Source organism: Verruconis gallopava (assembly GCF_000836295.1).
Source record: "Verruconis gallopava strain CBS 43764 unplaced genomic scaffold supercont1.16, whole genome shotgun sequence".
Taxonomy (NCBI): Eukaryota; Fungi; Ascomycota; class Dothideomycetes; order Venturiales; family Sympoventuriaceae; genus Verruconis; species Verruconis gallopava.
In genome coordinates this window covers 65,642-79,983 of record NW_015622152.1, presented here as the reverse complement: position 1 = coordinate 79,983, position 14,342 = coordinate 65,642, and the positions used below count along the sequence as shown (strand labels likewise).

Here is a 14,342-nt window from a genome sequence, read left to right as displayed (position 1 = left end):
ATAATTAAAGTATGGTACTACATCGTATACAGCCATTTTCATCACTTCGTGCACTTGAGGCGAAATGAAGCGCATTGTCACAAAATATGCTTCGAGAACCTCTGTACAGAGCAGCAGTTCGCGTTTGTCATTATGCGAAGAGCCATCAACTTTAAGACAGATATCCATAATAAGTTGCGTTAATTTCGTCTTTTGCAAAAACAAGATCTTCAGTTGAGGGCCTTATGTGTGATGAACTGATCATCCTAGCTTGTTTCCAATAAATCATGTCAGGGCCCTATTCGAACCAGCGTGACTCCTTTAATCAATGCTTGCATCGAGCACATTTTGGGAGTTTCCAATCCTCTTGGATGAAATTTGGATATAGATTGTTAGGAATGCGAAGACTGAAACGAGAATGTAACTATTGTACACTGGGTCGGGCAAAAAAAAAAAAAAAAAAAAAAAAACAACATAAAGGAAAAGAAAAAATGTGTCCCCCGTGTCGTGACTTTACTTGTCGGCGTAGGTCAAATCCAGGCCTTCCAAATCTCCCTTTTCCCTCCACTCTCGCAGCAACTTGAAGAATGCCGGACTTCCGGCTCCGTACGTCGCACCTCTTGCAGTCTTGATATTTGCTTCCATGCCCTCATTGTTATAGTACCCTGGCGTGCACTCCTTCAGGAATGGTTCCCTGAGCTTTGCCAAAGTTACGATGGTTTCGACCCACTTGTCCTCAGCTTCTTGAGTTGGCTCAACAGTCGAAATTCCTCTCTTCTGCGCCTCGGATATAACGTATGCCAGATGCTCCGCCTGCTCGCCCGTCACGTGAAGGAAGTTCGGTGAGAGAGCGGCTTGGACGACGCTGATTAAGAAGCAATTCGGGAAGCCTCTTGTTGTCCAACCATGCAACGTGCAAGGCCCATCAGCCCACTTCTCGTCGAAAGTCATACCGCCGCGGCCGTAAATCTGCATGTTCGTTTTGTGGCTGTACTCCGTTGCAAGTTCGAAGCCAGTTGCCCAGATAATGCAATCAACTTCGAATTCTTTGCCATTGGCTACAACACCCTTTTCTGTGATATCTTCAACGCCTCTGCCCTTAGTGTCCACTAGCTTGACATTAGGTTTGTTAAAAGCTTGAAGGTACTCGTCATGGAAACACGGTCTTTTGCAGCTGGAAGTTCAGTTTTATTAGCTGGAAGTCAGAGTTAAAGAGTTAGGGGATCGTACAGTTGATTGTACCATGGCTTCAATGATTCTGCAGTTTCTGGGTCCTTGACAATGTCAGAAGCCCGTTTACGCACTTGCTCCATCTTTTCAAAGTCGGCGATTTGGCGGTCTGCGGCTGCTTTTACAGGATCATCGGACGGCTTTCCACGGGCGAGCAGATTGTGGAGAATATCTGTCCAACCGTCGTGGACTAGATCCTTCTCGACTATGCCACCATTAACAATAATGTCAAAATTTTCCATTCGCTCTTTTTGCCAGCCCTTCTTTAAGGACTTTGCCCATTCAGGATCCGTTGGCCTGTTCCCACGCACATCAATGGAAGATGGAGTTCGCTGGAAGACATAGACCTGCTTGGCCCAGTTTCCGAGATGTGGAACAATCTGTACAGCAGTTGCGCCAGTGCCAATGATGGCGACTCGTTTATCCGAGAGACCGGTGAGGTTGCCAAGATTGTCGCCGCCGGTGTAATTGTAATCCCAGCGAGCAGAGTGGAAAGAATGCCCTTTGAACTTCTCTATCGGCAAACCCGGTAATTTAGGTCGATGAAGTGGCCCTGCTGCAGGAACAACGTACTTCGAACGAATAGTGTCTCCGCGATTAGTCTTTGTGATCCATGTTTTGGTATCCTCGTCCCATCTTAAAGAGTTCACCTCTGTTTGAAACAGAGCACGCTCGTAGAGACCATATTTCTTCCCGATCATCTCGGAATGGTGGAGAAGCTCCTTGGAATGAGCGTACTTCTCAGTCGGCATGTAATTCAGTTCTTCAAGAAGTGGCATGTATATGTAGGATTCAATATCACATTGAGCCCCCGGATATCTGTTCCAGTACCAGGTTCCGCCAAAATCACCTGCTTTCTCAATCATCTTGATGTCAGTAATGCCAGCTTCAATCAGTCGAACAGCAACTAGTTGAGCACCATAACCGCCCCCAATAATGACCACTTGGCAAGTTGTCTCAATCGGCTCTCGTTCGCCTGAGCCTGGCTTAACCCAAGGATCAATCAGGAAGTGACTCAAATGCCCATCGGCTAATCTGTACTGGCCAAGGCCACCGCCCATCGCAAGTCGTTTGTCCCGCTCTTGTATATACTTTTCCTTCAGCGCCTTTGGATCAAACGGCAGATCGGCAGGTCTCTTAATCTCCTCAACCTTCGCATCTAGATATGCTTTTTCTGGAGTGGGGCCAAGAATATCGACCTTCTCAAGAACCTCAGGTGTCGCCATTTTGACAAATTACTTGAAAATATGAGTCTTTTGCGTTCTTAGGGTATATAATTTCGGCTTAGTTTAAGAGTTGCTGAAAAGTAGCAAAACACACTGGACAAAATCGAATTTGTAGATTTATCGTATGATATTTTGGGAAGTATCGGGAATTCCGTAAGGGTTTCCTCTTCAAAGCAACTGATTTTTGTCTTCAAATACTTCGTTGGCGTTGGATAGATGGAGAAAGCCGCGGCAGGAGTACCTACGACTCCTCTCTTCTGGGTTTCGGCAACATCGTACCTTGTAGCAACAACAACTGGCGGTGCACAGCTTACAAGGCCATTGGACGCTGTGGATTGCATCAGCCATACCCCGCGTTGCCGGATTCTGACAGTGTGGCTACAGATTTATGATTTATGCCTAGCCCGAGGTTATGCTCTTTATTCTCAAAGCGCTACTCCCTTAATCTTCATGGTGGGGTTAAACGGCTCACGTGACCTTCGGAAAATGACTGAATATGCAGAGACCAGAAAGCCGAGAGTCCTCGTCTCATGATTCCGTTTTAACAAGGTGTTCATGAATGACGTTGATTCTTACCTTGCCCTAATAATCCATCGAGATATCCTCTCTTGTTAAATGGCCTGTCAAGATATCCGTCAAGCGTGGAAGACAACGTGGCGTTACACACAAAGTTTCAGCTTACGTCGACTGAAATGACCAGGAGGCTGATAACATGTTAATTATAGAATTTAGCATGAATACCATTATATCCAAGCAACCTCGTTACTCATTTGTCCTTTAATTATCCTTTTTTATCTGAGATTGCGGTGTCTGTAATAGTCAAAGAGCCCATACCTTCAAAGCATTGACCAACCCAAAAAGGAACTGCACATGGCTCCCATGTGCGATGCTATTCAAGATCCGACCCCATCTGTGCTTCGTACGAAAGGGGCAGTACATCCTTGTGATATGCCGACAGCCGACGCAAAATCTGGGTCTCAAGCTTTGTTGGCACGTCTATTTTTCTCGAACTGGAAGTGCTTCTTAAGATGAAGGTGCCACGGGAATCAATTTAGCGTTAATGATCGACCATCACAAGGATGTTTACGACAACATATCTTCATGTGCCTCGGCACTGGAGGCATATGATGGAGGATATATCAACACTCAGATTATGCTATCGAATTTGAGCAAGCCGGCTTCAATAGTAAATCTGCAACCATGGATACAAAACCAAACCCAAAGGATTCTATGAAGAGTACTTGGAGGAACGATAAGTCGCAATGGGGTTTTTGGCACTACCTTTATGAGTGGTTCTCGATCATGCCAACAATACCTGGTCGAGAAACGCCAGTGCATTCGAAGGATGACCCAATTCCTTGGATGTCCGACTGGCAATTACAGAAATGGGTTATATCCCACGCAATCCTACCGCTCGCGCTACAGCAGCTTATAGTATATACGACCGGTTACAATTTCGGACGTCTCGCAGCCTTCTTCTACTACAGCATTTGGTTTAAGGCGATTGCTATCCATGAACTGGTCTTGATACGGCATTTGGGGCATATCTATGGCTTTTTCGATGGTGATAGCCATGCAAGAGATGAGGTGCCGGATTGGTCAGTTGGCAAGGTCATTCGATCACTCATTGCTACTTCAAGCGGCCGTCCCATGATGGCTGTCATGATTAGCTACAGCAAAGCCAAGGCACCGTCATCGATCGATTGGTTCTGGTTGCCTATTGAAATCGGCTTGTACGGTATCATCCTGGATTTCTGGTTTTACTGGTAAGTACAGCATATGGATAGGATATTCGCGGCTAAGAAACTCCAGGTATCATAGACTCATGCATGACGTTGACTGGTTGTGGCGATATCATCGAACACATCACCTGACCAAACATCCAAATCCCCTCTTGACCCTTTATGCGGACACTGAACAAGAGATTATGGACATTGCAGGCATTCCTTTACTGACATATGTAACAATGAAGTACGGAATGGGCATGCCCATGGGTTTCTATGAATGGTGGATAGCGGTACGCCTAGTTCTTGAGGATGTCAGACGAAGAGCTAATGTCAAAGCAGCATATGTACGTGGTTTTCTCCGAACTCTTTGGTCACAGCGGCGTGCGTGTTCTTGGTTCCCCGCCCTCAACCTTGACATGGCTTTTGCGTTGGACAGGTACGGAACTTGTTATCGAAGATCACGATTTGCATCATCGTAAGGGATGGAAGAAGAGCTTCAACTACGGAAAGCAGACCCGACTATGGGATGTTATTTTTGGTACTGCCCGCGATCGAATTGAATGTATACCCAAGAATCTAGACTACAACACGGTGGTAGAGCTTCCGTTGCTCTCGATGCCAAATCTCCCCTCTTCATGATCTATATCATGGTACACTTCAGGTATTAGAGAAAAAGCGGAAATTTTTGCTATATCATAGCATTTAGCGAAGAATATAAAGTTCTATAGATCCATGAAAATGAATTATCATGCCTTTAACTGTGATACGTGCAAATGCGTTATAAGGAAACTACTGATGTTACCCAAGCACCATCTTAAGCCCAAAGTATGCTCATTGTTCGCGACTAAGATGTCACCAGCTTCAATAAAAAATCAAGCACACCCTAATGTGACACAATTCTTTCAAAAGAGTGCTGACATACTAATCTTTGAATTGCACTCCTCGAGATGAGATCATGTTGCAGTGCAGGATGCTTTATGTTGTTCCTTGTTGACTACAGCGATTTGAGTGCATATATTCATGTACATCCATTTCCACCTTTACTAAGCCGGAAATGCTTATTTTTTTTATTTCTATCTGTGAAAGCCTTCGAAGTTTTGTAGGTTTAAATAACCACCTCTGTGCCTCAACTTTTGCGATGCAATCATAGCAAAAGCAGATTTCTCCACAGGATATGTTCTTGTGTGCGATAATTGCGTTACCAAGGCCCAAATTTAAATTTTGATATTTTCCAGTCAACAGGCTGAACATACAATTCCTTAATCATATAACTTCGCACTTTATTACCAGGGAGTAAGTGCAACGTTTTTACCCCACCCAGTAGTTTTCGCAGCCGCCTCTAGTGCAGGCACAATGTCTTGTAAACCAAAAGTCTGTTCAACAGTCTGACCAACGTGTGAGCCAATTTTAAGAATACCATTCTCAGCCATCTTGATCAACTGTTGAGCTTGAGATCTCTCATACATGAAGTTTCCACGCACGGTGATGTTGTTAAACATCAACAACATGTGAGGTAACTCAATGTTACAAGTAAGACCACCCATCAACACACAAGTTCCTCCATTTTTTAATGCTGAAATTCCATGGAATATATGAGCTGGTGTCTTTCCCTCAGACCCAGCTGCGGGAGGAGAAATATCCAAGTAAACATCTGCACCATTGCTTCCAACAGCCGCCCTCAGCGACGCTGCGTCATTTTCAGCATCACCTGTCCAAGCAACAGTCTTCAACCGGCCGTCAGAGACCTGTTTCATTGCCGAAATAAGTTTATCAAGACTCCCTTGGCTACGTCCACAAGCAACCACTTTCGCACCCAAGCTCAGAGCAATGAGAACAGCGGCACCACCGAAGTTTCCTGTAGATGGCGCTACGATGACCGTGTCACCTACTTTGACGCCCGCATCTGCTAGGCCTCCGTATGGGATCATGAGTGTCTGGAGAAGTGGTAGATCCGTAATATTGTAGCCTTTATCTTTCATCAAAGACTCTTCATCGAGAGCATATACACTCTCTAGTGGCACCTGGACATACTCCGCCATGGAGCCATTTCTCCAGACATTACCACTCAGCGCCCGAGCAACTTGTGTTGCTCCAGCATGTAAACCGATTAAAAATTGAATAGCTGGGTTGTCTCGAGCGGTGATAATTGCATCAGTGATCACTAATTGGCCCTCTTTGAGTGAAGTAGAGTCCGAACCTGCAGTCTCAACACGGCCAACGCATGCTTTGATCTCGATTAGCCAAATATGAGAAATGGAAAAATAATAATTGCACGTCTTCTTACCTCCCCCGGGAGTCATCGGAAAGTGTAAAGGGTAGCCTAGAGAGCCGTTGAATACATTCTGGAGATAATCTGATAGATAAAGTGCGAGCACCTTCACAACAACAGTTCCAGGGATTGCGGAAGGTTTAGGAACTTCTTTCACTTCAAGAGGATGGTCGAAGCTATTAAGCACGACTGCACGATGTGTTTGTGCCATGAAGACTTGATTGATATTTCAGGGAACGAAATCTTTGACGGCTGAGATGAATAGGACTATTTCCATGAACTTCAGTCCCCATCTTGGCATTCACATCAATTATATACGTCTCGAGGCTGAACATTTCAACGCGGAGTTACCTGTAAGTAGCCCCGCGCTACAAACTAATACCTGGAATATATGCAGTAAATACGAACGACACTAGACCTAAAGGATCGAAATACGAAATCAACTCCTTGGTTTCAAGGTCGGATATCTTGCATTTATCTGCAGCAATGCTTGGGAAGTACTACCCAATCCAGAAAGACTCCAAGCTCCCGGCGAATCAAAGCCTAATACCTCGATACCATGTACTTTATCATCGCTTAACTTAATAGCGCAAAACATGCAAGTCTACGTATGCAGAACGGGTGACTCTTTGTAGCTACCGCCTCTGTCGCAGACTCAAATCAAGATTAAACATATTGTCCGAACTCCGCAAAATCGGGACCTCCATCAAGCTTTTACTGCATATTCTGGAGTGCAACGCCTCCTATACGATTTGCTGTTAATTCGATGTCACTAAATTCAATATTTTGCGTTAATTTGGCTATATCTGTGTATAACTTAACCATCACATTTCAATCCTGTCACACTCATCACCGAGGCTTAGATTTGAACTCCGAGCGGTTAATCAATAATCAAACTACGTAAAATGGACTTTGACGAATGGATTTGCGTATGTGAAGCGACTCAAATAAGCAACATCAAGGAAGCAAAAGCTGTATTTGAAGCACGCTTATTCAACTACACTGCATCTTGCTAAGTACTTCTAGCCCATAGTTCCGCCCTCTCGATACCATCCTCGCTTTCGTAGGCGCCCCTGACTCTGAGCTTTATTTCAGGTTTTTTCGCGATTGTCTGCAGGACAACGCAATATCGCTCCGTTAGTTTACCCAGTCGTTCAACCTGCTCCTCAGAGATTTCGTTCTCAAAGCTGACATCAAAACTCATACGAATCTCTTTGAAGCCCACAGGCGCATCACGATCAATACCAAGAGTTCCCCGGAAGTCCAAGTCGCCTTCCGCTCGAATGTTCCCATCCTTCAATGGAAGTGAGAGAGCTGTTGCGACAGCTTTCATTGTTACTCCTGCGCATGCAACCAATGCTTCAAGCAGCATATCTCCTGAGCATAATTCGCCACTGACATCAGGGTTGTCGCCGCCGGCCTTAGGATGCAAACCTGCTACGCGAGTCGTTGCTTCCTTGATAGCGGCTCCACTGGAGAGTTTGCACGCGATAGAAGTGTTTGACAGAGTGCCTTGCGCTGAAAGTGTCACAAATGCTTTAGACGGATCTTTTTTGTACAAATCCTTGATTGGTGCTTGCTTTTCTCGAAGCGAAGACGTTGTTACTTTTGCACGTTCGCTCACTTCGTGGCCACAAGCACAAGAAGAGCAGTGCGAGTCTGACGTCGTTGCGTGGGTTGGCTGAGCCATGACTTGTGATCCGGTTACCAGTAATAGCAATATAAACTTGCTCGTCGATAGCAATAAATTTTGTACAATTAGATAGAAGAAAAATTCATTTCGCAAAGCGCAAGTATCTCCATTTCTGAATTCTACTCGATATCTCTTTTTTAATGTCTTGCTATGATTGACCCCGCTTGGCCCTGATCTCCGGAGACCCACCAATCGCGGTCCGATGGAGGCGTTCGGTCGAACGCTTCCACCTGGTTATCAACCGAAAGGTTGATTAACAAATGTTTTTTTTTTTTTCAAGCGATCACCTGGAACCCTAATTCCTGGCGCCTAAACGGAGGGTGGAAAAGCTTTGAATTCAGGGTTGAAGCCTGATTTGAGGACAATTGTAATGTGGACGTTCAAGCCAAGTGTACCGCTAGCCTTCGTCCAGAAATCTCTCCTCTTCTCATGCGATCAAGACCTTCATTGACCGCACTCAAACCGCCGCCCAGGACTTCAACTTCTGGAGGAAGAATGTTGCCACTTGCAAGCAGTTTCTCTAACCAGACCATCATTGCTTCTCCAATAGCCGGAACTTCATGATGGAGTTTGATCGGCACTATATGCTGAGTGACACCTGTCATAGGATCATTCGGCAAACCTGTCAAACCAACAAGATGCGAACTTAAACTTTTTTCGCTGCAGCAAAGCGCCTGTTGTAGAAGCGTGGCCGTCGGCGTTCCAACAGTATCGACGCCAAAGCGAAGTTTGCCCTTGGTCACTTGGCGAATAATATCGACTGCTCTGTTCGTATCATATGCGTCAACAATTAAATCTGCTGGTCCTTCTGAAAGACGAGCTCCGTGTTTTGCAACATCGACTACCTTGATGACGCGCAGGCCCGAATGCTTTGCCAGTTGTGCGAGAACGCACGCTGTCGCAGAGGACCCTAAGATCGGCTTAGTTTTCCTCTCTTTGACAATAATATTTAGGCACAAAGCGAGCTTACCACCCCAAATGACAAGCCAATCTCCTGCTACTGGACGCTCAGAGCTCACGATATTGCTGAAAGATTCCGCCCTTACGTCGATTGGGATTGCGTCGACTGGTACAGACTTCAAAATTGCCTTTAGATTTGGTCCGCGTGGGACATCACCAACCAAGCGCTCGAAATCAACACCCAGACATACACCTAATGTTAATGCCGCAGCGACAAAAGCGACACCGAGCCCGGCGACCCGACTCTTATCTCCGATGCTCGTAGGGACCCTGCAGAGGTTGAAGGTCGGTGCAACTGTGAGCTCCTGGAAGGCAGCTTTTCTTCGATCTCGGTAGTCTGTTGATGCAGATAATACAATGTCGCCTAACCTAATTTTCCTAGCAGACGTGCTGTTTGACGTCAACGGTGTGGCAACAACTTGCCCAACGAATTCTCTACCAGCAATGTATGGAAGCCACGGAATTCCAAAGCCAAAATCCGGTGCTTTCCAGTCAATTGGATTGAGACCTATGTATTGGACCTTGACAAGAACTTCATCTCCCGGATTGGGTTCTGGTATCTGATAGGTGTGGTCGAGCTCATAGCGTTGCCTTTTACCGTGCAACAACAACCGCTCCTGCTGTTTTGGAATCGCGTAACCCTGTGGCAGATGATCATGCTGGAACATCAAGGGTTCTTTCTGTTCCATAAAATCAGTGTCTTCATTCTCCGAATTGTTTTTTGAATCTTTGCGTTTTTTAATCGTTCTGTCATGTTCAAGAATGTTGTCTCTCCGTCTTTTTAAACCGCTTTTTGCCACACTTTCTTGAATAGAGGCAATAGAAGACATTTTGAATTCATCTGTACCAAATCTTTTGAGCACGAGATTGTGGTCCTTTTTGTTCTGTTATGGGTGTGACCCTACCGAAGATCGGCAAGTCCCTCCCGATGACGATTTTCAAGATAGAACCCGAAAATGCATGGGGATATACGAAGGTTTCAATGACGTGAAGTAATTCTAAATATGGCAATCAAGAGATTTCAAAACTTCTAAAAACGAATAAGATATTGAGCCATCGTAGCATAACATTTTGGACATTTGAGCTAAGACATCGCCAAAAATCGGACGAATTGGAAATCGGATATCTCGAAGATTTGAAGACGCTGACAATCGATTTGAACATTTCCACGGTTGTGCCGCTGAGCGTGCCCATTTAAGACACATTTAATAAACCTGAATTTTGGAAATAATAATAACAATAATAATTGAACATCTCTTGATTCGTTCGGACTAAGGCTCCAGGAGTAATCTCGCGTTTATTCAATCAATCTCGTTCCTGCTACCGTACTCGTGTCTTTTCCGGAAATGCGTAACCGAAGGATATGAATCTATCTCTTCTTCACTCATATTTTCCCGACGTATTCCTCGATCGCATATTGTAGTTGTCCCAAAAGAGGCCGGCCCTCCAAATCCAGGCAGCCGAAGTTCAACCAGATCGTGACATCTTTTCCCTGCATAGAGTATTTTGACTGAACCAAATTCTAACTTTTCATTTCACTGTTTTAACTCAACCTTGAATTCGCCGAAAATCGTTAAAGATAGCGCTAACGTGCCTGTTGGTAGCTATTGACGTAGCTACTGTATACTTTGACTATTTCGGCAACCCGGGGGCCGCGCTCTGCCAGCCGTCTCCTGAACATATAATAAATTGCTCTCCATATATCACAGCTGCTGTCTACTCTAAAAAGGTGCAAGATTGACAACAGTCTACGCAAAATTACCAACAATATATCAATGTGACCATAGTTCTGAACATCTTCATACTTAACATTTCTTTCATATGTTTTCATATCGATTATTATCAACGACTAAGTATAAACTAGTGAGAGATTTAACTCTTATATGGCCATGCTGATATTGCTAATTGCAACTTGTGTGAATCTCTGAGATGTTACTTTGCCATTAGACGACTCCCCGCATAAGCCCCTATAAAACGTGGTGCGATTTGCAAGTGACTTCTCTCCCCTAATGACAGTTGTTGACAGACGTAGAAGGAACATCTTATTAGCTACTATCTGTACATTCTGAGTTTCGTTTCAATTCAGTCATCAACGATAGCAATGCATCACAGTTTGGTTATCAGGCGTTCTTTTTTTGTTCTAACAACTCAGAATATTACAAATAGGCCCAAGTCTTTTTCTTATGTGACTAATAGCAATTTCAAAAATGCTAATATATACTAGATATTTCTTATAGTCTATAATCTTGTAAAATCAAAGAAACATGTAAGAGCTGTCATGTCAAATCTACTTGCTGCAGCCACGGTCTCAACTGAGCGAAGTATTCTTCGCAGTATTTAGAAGCTGATAATCCCCCAGTGTTATTACAATACCATGGGCATTGTGTGCAATTGGATTGTGTTACTCCGTAGTCCTGCATGGTCATTGAGTACATATAATAAGGAGAGTTAAGAGCATAGGGGCAAAATAGATCACAAATAGAAAACGTATTTTCAACGCGATAAGTGCCGACAGGAGCCAGAGAAACGCTAACATGATTCCTGTCAAAAAAGCCCAAAAATCGACTGATACATTGGAGTTTCTTTTAAAAATGTCGGAAATTCACAGATATCTTCGGCATTTGGACTGACTGATCTTTATGGATTGATGTCGTCCAATACATCTTCCGCGAACATTTTTCTCTGAACGTGTCATTGTAGCAATAGTTTTGCTCTGGTTCAAAACAAAGCTCATCGCACGCCAAATATAGAAGAGAATTACTACGTAGCTATTTCTACAGCCCGAGCGGTTTTGCTACATGTGTTCTCACTAGAACGACACTTGAACTGATTTCTTCATGAGTAGAAATCATGTGACGTGTCGGAATGTTCGGAATCTCAGTTCCGACAACACAACTTGGTCAAATCTACAAATCTAGCATAGCGGCGAAGTATCAATTGATCTCATAATTCTGATATGTATATAAAGCTCTCAAATTCCTTTAAGTATCAAAGTTTTAAAAAGTCTCTTGTAATCATACTTGCTAACAGGCCCAGATCGAAACGCAAACAGTTTGCAATAGGAGCTCTTTGTGCGAGCACGTATTTATGCACAGCGTTATTTCGAATGCGACAGAGGATGTTTCGTTTGAATTCTCTCTTGCAAAATGAACTAGGAGCTTACATGCCAAGCGTTCTCCCAAAGACTTCCCGGTGTCTCTCGGCGTGCATTCACTCCACGGGTCTTTGTACCGATAAAGCTTCGATGATGAGCTTTTCACAGTTTTTTCGATGGTTTCTGAAATGAAATAACATAGAGGCCCGACAAAAAAGATGATAAATCACGAGTTTGGATCATTAATCAGAGACTATTAAATTGTGCACACTAGTCATTTTAAAGTTGAAACCTTAACAACGTCAGGCCCCATTCTGCCACGATCAGTACACGTTGAAAAATATAGTTGCATGTCTAAAATTAAGAACAGGAACCCAACCGGATTCAATTTTTTCCAAGCATTACGTGTCATGCCGGTTCTGGGCAGCAGCAAAATTCGAAAAGAGTTTCTTCTATCGAACTATGAGCTCGCATCCTTTTAAACGAGTTTTTTGATTTCATTTATCTGTCAACTTATTTATATACCTAGAGATCATTTGAGTTCATTCTGTGTGGGAATAATTGCTACACTTCGTATTCCCGGTTATCACTTGTTTCTTCTTCTGAGAAGTGAGATAACAAGATTGCTCGACACATCTCCAACGCATTGAAATTCGGTGTGACCTTGAATTTATCAACCCATTTCTTTCATTGTTCTTGCAGCCTGTTTAAAATGTACTTTCTTTGGGGACCTGCTGTCATTCTAATGCTTCATACGAGCAGGTCTGTCATTGCACAGAAGAACTATCTCAACCACGCTCGTGATGCCGCCAAGGTCCTCCAGAAATGGTACGACATGGAAAGTGGACTTTGGAACACTACCGGCTGGTGGAATAGTGCGAACTGTCTTACAGTGCTGGCAGGTCTTACCCAGCTTGATCCTAATATGTCCATTATAATTGGAGATGTCTGGAAGAATACTTTCGTGAAAGCGCAAAAGTATAATTTGAATCAATCCAAGTCACCAAACTGCACTGCAGCAAGCTGTCCGAAAGTTGAGCGGGCGTACCGCAGATCGGGGAGTATTTGGGGAACACGGAGTATCTATATTTCGGGCGATTTGCAAATCGATGATTCGAACACCAAAGGTTTTTTGAATGGATTTTTCGACGATGAAATTTGGTGGGCATTGGGATGGATAAAGGTATACGACATTACTGGCGATACAAGTTACCTGCAAGCGGCTCATGACATTTTTGAAGACCTGCGAAATCATAGCGCAAATGCGACTTGTGGTGGCGTATGGTGGGATCGAGCGAAAACAGCCAACACCGCCATTGCGAATGAGCTCTTTATCAGCGTAGCTGCACATCTAGCAAGTCGTGTTGCGGACAAAAAACTGTTCTATCTGAATTTCGCTCTCGATAACTGGAGGTGGTTTGAGCAAAGCGGAATGTTCAATCAACAGAAACAAATAGTCGACGGAATAAATCTCAGTACTTGTAAAAACGATGGCAGGGACGTCTGGTCATACAATCAAGGCGTCATCCTAGGAGCATTAGTAGAGCTTAACAAGCTACATCCAAACGAAACATTCATACAGCAAGCAACCAGCATTGCAGACGCTGCGATCAAGTACATGACCGACTCAAATGGCATCCTTCATGACCCCCATGAGCCAGATAATGGCGAGGATGGCTTTCAGTTCAAAGGGATATTCGCGCGTAATCTAAAAGACTTGTATTTGGTGACGTCAAACCAGGCTTACAAGAATTTCCTTGAAACCAACGCAAACAGCCTTTGGGAAAAGGCGCGAGACTTCCATTCTGGTATCATTTCCAATGTTTGGTCTGGACCGTTTAAATTATTGCACGCATCAGCCGCAACTCATAGCTCAGGAATGGATGCACTGATTGCAGCTGCGGCAGTTCAATGATTTTGTTATTTTAGTGAAGAGTCGAAAATATGTACCGAAAATCATAGAATCTGAAAATGGCCTTCTTAAAGTTTTAGCCCAGTTTCGGGAGAAGAACCAAATAACGGAGAACTCGGGATAACTAATTGATTATTGCTCTACTCTGTTAGCTTTAGGCAGGGATTGAGCATCGCTGCACGTCATTACAGCATTTATCTCAAATTCTATTATATATTAGTACATTCGTAAAGAGCTTAAGTACATTTTATG

The 14,342-nt window shown here is 44.0% G+C and overlaps 4 protein-coding genes across 4 annotated transcripts; 1 reads left to right on the top strand and 3 right to left on the bottom strand.

Annotated features, from left to right (window-relative positions):
- Positions 1–478: 478 nt before the first annotated feature.
- On the bottom strand, positions 479–2,435 carry PV09_05208 (uncharacterized protein; the record flags this gene model as incomplete). The annotated part of the gene is made up of 2 exons (XM_016358688.1): positions 479–1,153; positions 1,210–2,435. The coding sequence occupies 2 exons, from the start codon at positions 2,433–2,435 to the stop codon at positions 493–495; spliced, it is 1,887 nt and encodes a 628-aa protein (XP_016213307.1). The 3' UTR covers positions 479–492.
- Positions 2,436–3,635: 1,200 nt separating this feature from the next.
- Positions 3,636–4,897, top strand: PV09_05207 (uncharacterized protein; the record flags this gene model as incomplete). The annotated part of the gene is made up of 3 exons (XM_016358687.1): positions 3,636–4,201; positions 4,248–4,452; positions 4,502–4,897. 3 exons carry the CDS (start codon positions 3,636–3,638, stop codon positions 4,799–4,801), a joined length of 1,071 nt encoding a protein of 356 aa, XP_016213306.1. The 3' UTR covers positions 4,802–4,897.
- A 2,518-nt stretch (positions 4,898–7,415) lies between these two features.
- Positions 7,416–8,225, bottom strand: PV09_05206 (uncharacterized protein). The gene has a single exon (XM_016358686.1). The coding sequence runs from the start codon at positions 8,119–8,121 to the stop codon at positions 7,444–7,446; it is 678 nt and encodes a 225-aa protein (XP_016213305.1). The 5' UTR covers positions 8,122–8,225; the 3' UTR covers positions 7,416–7,443.
- A 279-nt stretch (positions 8,226–8,504) lies between these two features.
- On the bottom strand, positions 8,505–9,914 carry PV09_05205 (uncharacterized protein; the record flags this gene model as incomplete). The annotated part of the gene is made up of 2 exons (XM_016358685.1): positions 8,505–9,034; positions 9,095–9,914. The coding sequence occupies 2 exons, from the start codon at positions 9,912–9,914 to the stop codon at positions 8,505–8,507; spliced, it is 1,350 nt and encodes a 449-aa protein (XP_016213304.1).
- Between the last annotated feature and the right edge of the window lie 4,428 nt (positions 9,915–14,342).

Excerpts from the sequence above, each read along its gene's own strand:
- PV09_05206 (XM_016358686.1), bottom strand. The coding sequence starts at position 8,121 with ATGGCTCAGCCAACCCACGCAACGACGTCAGACTCGCACTGCTCTTCT.